A 9,306-nucleotide genomic window follows, 5' to 3' on the forward strand; every position below is an offset into this window, starting at 1 on the left:
TAAGCAACATATTATAATTGGCTTAAAGCATCTGTCCACGCAAGTTCTACATTTCGCATGCTGAATTCAGCACGCTTCTCGTATCTTATTTGTCTCAGCATTTCTAATATCGCTACAATGTTTTCACATAGCCTTCAAACTAACAAAGCCTACATAGTTGTTAGCAATTCTTCGGTGCTTGGAGTGTTCACAGGATGACCCCTTTGTACTAAAAATCCTCCAACATGGTCTGAAAAATTCAGATGTACAGAAGCACTGGAATCCTTTGATTTGAGGAAGTCAGACCAGTTAAGTTGCCGCGCTCTCACTCCTGAGCCTACTGTGAGCTCATTTGTGGTGGCTAGTGAATGGGAGAGTATTTGTGTTTTAATGCACGAGGTATATAGTTCCCACTTTACACCTGCCAGCACTTTCTAAGAAAAAGAAACTCCTCTCCGCAGCATTTAGTGAATTAAAGGTCGTAGGCCAACTGCTCATAGCAGTAATATCCTATCGATACGTGCTCTGCCTGGATGTGTTTTAGCGGTGTGGCTACTGAATTTTCATAAACAAGGGAAGCCCCCCGAGTTTGATCAATTCTTGTTGAGTTTAATCCTGACTTCTTTGTGATCTAGAGTGAAAGTCATAGTGTGTGGCAGGTCGGTCTCATTTTCCCGTAAAGGTTACCCGAAATCCCCTGTGGTCCTCCAGAGTGACAGGATGAATATTTGACGCTTGGGGCGTGCTTGGAAATTTAAGGCGGAAAGAATGTCCGTGAGGCTTCGGCTCTGTGCTCAGGCAGGGTTTGAGTGATGGATCATAGGCGTGCAACACTTCGGATTCCCGTTCTCACAAATTAAACGTACACAGCTCTGGTTGGACACTTCTACCTATGATAAGTAAAAAAGGAAGGCTGTGGCTGCAGCCTCATATATTTTCTCCTGGTTTGGAAAGCAAACCTCCTTTCTGGTCACATTTGTGCGCACTCTACGGATCAGGCAGGTTTCATCTTCCTTTACAGCACAGCCCGGAGCAGCCCCCTGAGCACTGCAGGTACAGAGCCCTCCTTGGCATTGGCAGGAATGCCGGGAACCAGATGGCTTAAGAAGTTTGAACTAATGTCAATGTTCTGTTGCCAAAAATACGAATTCAGCTTGTCCTGTGCAAGCACCTCTAATTTATTCGGGCTTTACCTGATCAGTGCTGCTTTTCCTGAAATAAATCTTGGTATATCATATTTGAGTGAGTTTGGCATAGTGTCAGTTATAGGGACAAGGCTATTCACAGCTGTCTTATTTTCACAGTTATCACTTTATTGTAGTGTTGTAATAGTATGTTGAAATTATTTACAGCTATTTGTCAATGTAAAGCGTGTGTGATTTATATGCATTCCTTTACGTTGTCCTGCCAGTCGTTTTTTTTCGCCTATTTATGAAAACCTGTTTTAAAACAAAAGAGCTGTTGGCAGACAACAGTCTGTTGACGCTTCCTACAGCATCTTACTCTCTTCAATTAATAAGTTTGCTCTTTCTAAAACACTTAGTTACTGCTTATCGGAAGATTAAATTGTTATATCGTCTCCCGGTGACTGTCCAACTCTATCGCTTAACATACTGAACACGGTGAAAATACATACCTAATAACGGCTGCTGATGGGTTTTCCATTTTGGGGTTGTGTGCAATGGTTACATGGTTGAATGAATATCTCGTTAGCTTTGCAAATTCTTGTCCTCCTACAACAGTGTATAAGGTGTTGAAATGGTTTGTGGTCTTCAATATGAAATGTGTATTTGCTTTGTACTGTTACTATTTGCCTACTAAGTAGAAGTTGGTGGGGGTTTTTTTGTTTTTTTTTTTTTTTTGAAGATACATTTGACCACGATTTATACTATATAAAAAGGAATTGATCTTACCAGTAGGGCAGCTCAAGTGTAACTAGAAAGACAGCTTAGTACAGCTCTAGAAAGTGGGATCTGAGCATTTGAGTTATCTGAGTGTATTATAGACCACGCTCCTTTATAGGCTGTTTCTTGCTGTTAATTTACCCAGTAGACCTCTTCGGTGCGGTTTCAGCCTATTACAGATGTACTTTTATGAATTTCCGTAAGTTTGATGATTCCACGTTTAACCTCTTGATCCATTCGCACAGGATGTTCTTATGCCTCTTGTCGTTACATCTCTCGTAGCATTTTAGGGTGAGATTTTCCATCACCGAAGCCCGAAAGAGCTAAGAGTTTTCATGATGAGGACAAAAAGCTATAACCGTTCATCTGCGCGAGCGAATGCTGATAAGGGCAGTTCATTTTGGCTCTTGTGACTATTTTCCCCAAGTCTTAATGTTCAACTACCACTAATTCTGTATGGAACTTTAGAAAATAAAAGCATCTTCGTCTTCTTTATGAGCATTTAAAAACTTTTAAATCAATAACTGATGGAGGAAATGGGGACTATGTGTGAATGACTGAGGCATATTTGCTTTACACAAGTGTGTAACACAGTGCTCATAAAAATGGTTGATTATTCACCTATGATGCGATTTTAATTCTGAGGATTAATAGTCTTATTTTGGTAATGTGGGGAAAAATTAAGGTGAGCTGGGGGCCTCTCTTTAGAAATTCGTGTTTTATTTAACCAATTTTGGTTGAAAATGTTTCAATTAATAAGCTTGCATGAGTCTTCAAGAACTTTCCAACGCTACAATTAAGTGTATAGCAGATGGTCTCTGTTCAGGAGCAATTAAAACTAAATTTACTGACTCCTGAACTGTGGATGACTTAACACGTACTCTTTATTCAACATGCACATCATGTTCTTCAAGGGGGAAAAAAAAAAAAAACAACCCCCAAAAAAAAATGTTTAGGTGAGAATTTAACAGTGTGCTCCATAGCTCAGCTATAACTAACAAATGAAACTCATAATTTGCTGAGAAAAGTAAAATTTGTTCATATGTGTGCCTGTCCTTGTTTACAACTGCGGAGGTTTATCCATTTCACTGCTGCTGGAAGATGACAAAATTTAATTCCATAGGTTTTGTTTTACAACTCTGCAGCACATGGAGGAAAACAACATTCCTGCGGGAGGTTATGAAGTGTGTGTATAGCATACATAGAGCTATATATGTAGAGTTATATAAAACATTATTATTATTTAGCAAGGGTAGACATAATTTCTGAGAGTCTATTATTTTAAGAATCGAGGGTTTGGGGGGATGGCAGATGGTATGATGTTTACGGTGGTTATTTTTATAGAATGTGCTTGAACCTTTGGGTAACTGGGAAATGAAGTTGAAATTGTCTTTTAAAATTGTCTTTCTTAGGTTGGAACAAGATATTAAAAAGTTAAAGGCTGACCTGCAAGCGAGCAGGCAGGTCGAACAGGAGCTACGTAGTCAGATCAGTTCTCTGACTAACACAGAGCGGGGAATTCGGTCTGAAATCGGCCAGCTCCGGCAAGAAAATGAACTGCTGCAGAACAAGTATGTGCTTCTACACAGCTGTGTGCATTGGTTGCTGATGACTGTAGTCTGGTAAAGGGGAAGTAGTATGTTGAGACTCTACAAAATTTGAGGCACTTTTGTCTGCAAATCCAGCAAGATTCATTTGGGAGCATTGGCAGCACTTTATTTTTAGAAAGTAAAATCCTCTATTAAATCCCATACCTGTTACCTTCCAGATTACACAATGCTGTACAAATGAAACAAAAAGACAAACAAATGATCAGCCAGTTGGAGAAGAAACTAAAGGCAGAGCAGGAGGCACGAGCCTTTGTAGAAAAACAATTAATGGAAGAAAAGAAAAGAAAGAAGTTGGAAGAAGCAACTGCTGCACGTGCTGTCGCATTTGCTGCTGCTACAAGGTACTTTGTTCTACCCCAGAAGCCAGCTCAGCTCCAGAAAATGACTGAAATGTTGCTGTTGCTATTGAAATGTGGTTTCGGGGGGATTTGGGGAGGCGTTTTTTCACAAATCTGTGCATAAAGGAGTAGTCTGTAACACTTTGTGTTAAGACGTTTGTTTGCCTTAAGGCAGTGGGAGGACTGGGGATCTGCCTCCATGAAGCTGAATCTCTGCTCATATACGTTATGTTTACAGGGTGTAAAGGATGAATACGCTCTAAATTATCTACTGTACCTTGATTGTGCTAACAGAGATAATGTACCCTGCACGGGTCAGTCTGCTTTAAAAAAATGGAACATCCCCTTGCACGTGGGGACTATGAATTGAGGATTCACGCAATGACGTTGGCCAAAATGCTGTCTTGATCTCGCATCTTGAAAGTTTTCTGCTCTAGCCAGTGCCTGCCAGTGCTCAGCACACTGCTGTTTCAGTAGTAACATAGGCGTATAGGTGGGAGGCTTTTCAAGATGAAAGCGTGGCACAAGTGTGGATGACCTCTTTAATCTGCAGTGCTCCAAATGTCTAAAAAGAATGATTTCTGCTTTTCTGTTCTCCGTATTTCATAAATATTCCAAATTTCCTAATACTTGAGGCATAACTTTTCGCTGCTTTTTGCATTGTTGCCATAAGGGAAATTATCTTGCTGAAAAGAACAAAGTTAGCTTCCTCTTTTTATCCTTCAATATTGATATTAATTTTCATATTATCAGCAGTTCAGGAATGACAGCCTCATTCTTATTTCATCTTCTTCTCTTTTAATGTTTTTTCTGCAGAGGAGAATGTACTGAAACTTTACGAAATCGTATCCGAGAGCTGGAGACAGAGTGCAAGAAGCTAACAATTGACATAAAGCTGAAAGAAGATCAGATACGAGAACTAGAAATGAAAGTTCAGGTAATGAGAAAGCACCAGGGACTTAGATCAGCAGCACAACGAGTGCTTTCAGCCCTCAGAAATTGGTGCATCTACATAAGAGGCAATCAACACCTTCAAGAATTATGCTCTTCAGATGTCTGTCTTGCATGTCTTGCATCAGGCTTTGTAAGAACGTGGGTATGAGAAAGGTTAATAGTCTCAGCTCCACACCTTCAATTGTTTAAATTATTAGATTTTTTTTCTCCGGAACCGATGGTCTGGGTAGACTGAGAATATAATCCCCTCAACAACACTTTTTGTCTAATGCAAAGAGGTTGTTGCCGGTCTATACGTTATACATCTCACTGCTGGCAAGTAAGGTTACTTACTCAATGCAGTCTTAATTGCTGGCCAGACATTTTTTTTTTTTTTTTTTTTTGTGAAAGTGCTTGAATATTGAAAGTACATTGTGGGTAGACTTGTAGCAGACGCATTGTCTGGCATGTTAGAGTTTAAGAGCTCAAATGTGTGAGTTGAAGTTGACCTTGTTCCTTTAAAGTGTCTGTTCCTAAAGATGTACTTGGACTGTGAACTGACAATTTGCATGAATATGTGTTTTTAATGCCTTGTGGTTTTTTAGACGCTCTTCAAAATCCACCTGGTGTTATTGTGAACTTGTTTCCAAATAACGTATGCAGCCTTGTTGTTCCTGGGTTTTCCAAACCCTTGAAAACAAGTGTGGTTCATCTATGGAGAAGATGAGCGTGGCTTTCGAATAATTAAAACCAGCTATAATCAAGCTCTTTAATTTTATTAGCATCTGCAAAGTTTTAAAAGAAGCTGTTTGTTACAGGCATTAATATTACCCCTTTGCATTATTGTTTCTTTGTTTAAAAGCGTAGAACTTTTTTTTTTTTTTTTTTTTAATCTATAGTATTTCTTTTTTTGGTAGTCAAAAGGCTAATACATACTTCCCAGCCACAAGGTGCGGAGAACTTGCTCCCTCCTTTTCTCTTTTCTAAATTTCTGGGTTTGCAGCACAGTTAGGTTCAACGCAGGAAATATTCTGAGGTAGGGAAATCCCTCTCATCAGCCAACTGAAATAGCTTACGATGCCGTGTTTATTGAGTATCGCTTCAACCTGCCGAGCAAGAGATCGGTTCCTGTTCTAGCCCTTTATCCTTGTGGGAAGTGTTTTCGCTCTCCCAGGGCTTGGCGAAGGGAACTGGAAGTGCTGAGGAGGATTTCTGGGTGGAGGGTCTCGATACGGATGAGAGAGGGTTGAGAAGCAGAGTAAATGGTACTTGCTCACCGCACTGTAATTATGCGTTGTACAATATGGCTTTAATCACTTGTATGATGGCCATGTATAATTACTGGAGGTAATATTACAGTGTCCTTAATTAACCATCATTTTAATTTTACAGTATTAATACCAGGCCCAGTGGTGTGCTGTGGGGAAGAGAAAGACTTCTCGGTGTATCTCATGTGTAAAGTCGATGAGAGTAACATTTGTCCTAATTACTCCTACAGGAACTGCGGAAGTACAAGGAAAACGAGAAGGATACGGAGGTGTTAATGTCAGCACTTTCAGCCATGCAGGATAAAACACAGCACTTAGAGAACAGCCTGAGTGCAGAGACAAGAATCAAGCTGGATCTCTTCTCTGCATTAGGAGATGCAAAACGGCAGCTTGAGATTGCCCAAGGTAACGTGGGGTGGTTTAATTCAACATGTAGTACTGGCTGAAGCTGGGAAAATGTGACAGAAAGAATATCCTACCTTTGTATTTAGGCTTGGGCTACGGCCTCTGCTCAGCATTTCAGGGGTTTTTTGTCTTTTACAGCCTTGTGAATGTGAGCCTAAGCCACCCGGCTGACCTGATTTCCCCAATCATGACAATACATGTCAAGATGGGCGTCAAATTTATTATTATTTTCTACATTTTTATAAACCATTACCGTAAAGCTGGAGAACTTCTTTTAAAGAGACAGATAGAAGATAAAATAATACTTGCCATCTGTTAAGCCCCTGTCCTTGAATCTTAATGATACTTTATTACTCCTGAAGCAAATACAACCTGAATGTGGTGGGGGGAAAAAATAACCCAGCCTGTTTTTCAGCTTCCCACTGGTGGGCACTGGTGTCGGACTGGTGCTGCAGCCACCAGAGGGAGCGCGAAGCCAGTATAAAACCCTGCCCAGGCTCTCCTTTGTTCAGCCAGGGAAACCAGGACGCAAAATTAAATAACCTTTTGATTTAGTACTTGTTCAGTTTCCTTGCAGAAGCTTGCTTCGTTGCGGGAGAATTTGATTAGAGTGAGCTTTATTTTGTTTGTCTCATCTCATTGGTGTTTCTCTTTACATAGTTTCATAAATTGCTGTAGTGGTGGTGGGAGTGTGTGCAAAGGGGGGTTAGAAAAATGGTGCGAATAGGGCAGTTTTGAAAATAAATAACACATTTAATAAGCAAATGCTTGCGCTCCTGTGGGGCGCTTGTAAAACGCGAGAGGAAAAGTGCAGAAAAAAGTTAAGCCGTAGAAATAATCTTTTGGTACGGTGCCACTGTGAATCCAAACAGTGCAAAATCAAACAAAAGCGCTGTCTCGTTGTCTTAGTGGTAACTAGAGGTAATTAAACACAGTCCCTCACCACAAACCAGGAGTTACGCGCGTTGTGCTTTTACTGCTGTCATCTTAGAGCGCTGAATGTCGTCCGGGTGTTTGGCTTCAACGGCTCTTATCATGGAAGAGCTGGCGGAGGGTGAAAACATGCTGCTGGTTCTAAGTGATGTTATTTGCTGTTTTCAGGGCAAATCATTCAAAAAGATCAGGAAATCAAGGACCTAAAACAGAAGATTGCAGAAGTTATGGCAGTAATGCCCAGCATAACATACACTGCAGCCACCAGCACTCTGAGTCCTGTTTCCCCACATTATTCTTCCAAATTTGTGGAGACCAGCCCTTCTGGACTTGACCCCAATGCCTCTGTTTATCAGCCCTTGAAGAAATGAATGCCAATTTTCTTTTTTTGCCCAGTAATTTTGTCATGCTGAAGGCATCACACAGGAGTGTCTCTTGCAGTCAAGATGAAATTGTATTGTGTGAGACTGTATTTGTTGTCATTTAAAACAGGATAAAAGAACATCTGGATTGACTAGAACTGCCCATCAGTTTTTCTTGTAAATTTTTAGAAAACCTCACAGAACTTTGCAATTTATTTTCCTTGGCCAATGCATTAAAAACAATTCTTGGTTTTCAAGTAGCCAATTTTGCCTTTTTATGTACTCTTGCATGGTTTCCTCTTGAAAAATACAGGGCTTTGCTTGATTTTGAACCCTTTCTTTCTTTTTTTTGTTTTATTAATAATCAAGTTGAATTTACAAATTCGTTGAGAAATAGTGAGGAAAAACCTTTAGTTTTTACAGTGAAAGGGTTAAATAATCTAACAAAGCTTTGATTTATAGATGTATTAAATACAAATATGTGATGTTGCAGAAGATAATTTGATTACCTCTCAAAGGACCAAACAAATTTCAGGGGCGTTGTTTAAGGGAAAGAATAAGAGAATAGATGATGTGACGGTGGTTGTTGTGTGAAATATTTATATTCCCATTGGTGTTTTTAGTCATTGAGAATTGCTAACAGTCTTGTTCACAGTGCCTTGGGAAAAGACATTTCAAGAGGAAACTTGATAGTTTAAACTATTTTTTCCCCCTTCACTGTCATCTAGCTTATATATCAAGCTCATTACAGAGTCTACTGCAAATTGTACATGGTAATTTGGATGTTCATTATAAACCAAGGTTACATCTTCTGTTTATTTTGATATAAACTCAGCAGTGTTCTGTAACTTGCCTTGATTATACTGCATCGTGGAAGGCACAATATTAATCCAGGAAGCGTTATTGTGAAGGCGGAACTGTGCAATGTACTGTATACAAGAGACTGTAAAGCTGGCTAATAAAAGCTGCAGTTCTGGGGTTTTTTTTTTATTTTAGTCAACTGTGATTTACCCTTTGCATCACCTTGTGTCTGACAACGTAAGCGGAGCTGAATATTTTTCAGCTGTTGTGCCAAGGAGTTTTTAAGGAGTTTTAAAGGAAACTCATAAATTGCACAAAGGTTTAACTAACTTAAAATGTATATTATACATTGATAGAAAGCGTTTGCACTGGCAACGTCTGAAGGGTTTCGGATTGGTTTTTTGAGGGTCGGGATTGGCGGGGTGGGAAGCACAATTGTATGGGAAATTAGCAGAATTCTAAACCCAAGATTATGATTTTGCAAACATGCAGTGGACTCTGGAAGGACAAAGTTCTTCTTAAAAGAAAATAATTTTTTTAAAAAAGTTTCATGGTAATTGGCGTGTATGCCTCAAATAAAAAAAAAAAAATGAAGTAGGACACGCAAGTCAATAGAAGTATTAAAGTTTCATCCTTTTAATCACAGGTATTCTTTTGGGATAAAACTTCTAGCTTTAGCCAGGTGTGCATGTTGCTGTCATTTGCATTTTTGAATCATCTTGTGTAATTGTCACCATGAAAGTGTTACTCAGCAATGTCATAGGTTTTTCATC

The 9,306-nt window shown here is 39.5% G+C and overlaps 1 protein-coding gene across 1 annotated transcript in view; it reads left to right on the top strand.

The window, feature by feature from the left end:
- Nucleotides 1–8,727, top strand: part of MACO1 (macoilin 1) — a 30,328-nt gene extending 21,601 nt beyond the window's left edge. The window contains exons 7-11 of the mRNA XM_074562789.1: nucleotides 3,296–3,454; nucleotides 3,652–3,834; nucleotides 4,648–4,768; nucleotides 6,263–6,437; nucleotides 7,539–8,727. Coding sequence (XP_074418890.1) covers nucleotides 3,296–3,454; nucleotides 3,652–3,834; nucleotides 4,648–4,768; nucleotides 6,263–6,437; nucleotides 7,539–7,741 — 841 coding nt within the window. The 3' untranslated portion in view covers nucleotides 7,742–8,727. The remainder of the gene's footprint in view (nucleotides 1–3,295; nucleotides 3,455–3,651; nucleotides 3,835–4,647; nucleotides 4,769–6,262; nucleotides 6,438–7,538) is intronic.
- Nucleotides 8,728–9,306: the final 579 nt, after the last annotated feature.

Source organism: Larus michahellis, chromosome 19 (genome assembly GCF_964199755.1).
Source record: "Larus michahellis chromosome 19, bLarMic1.1, whole genome shotgun sequence".
Lineage (NCBI taxonomy): Eukaryota > Metazoa > Chordata > Aves > Charadriiformes > Laridae > Larus > Larus michahellis.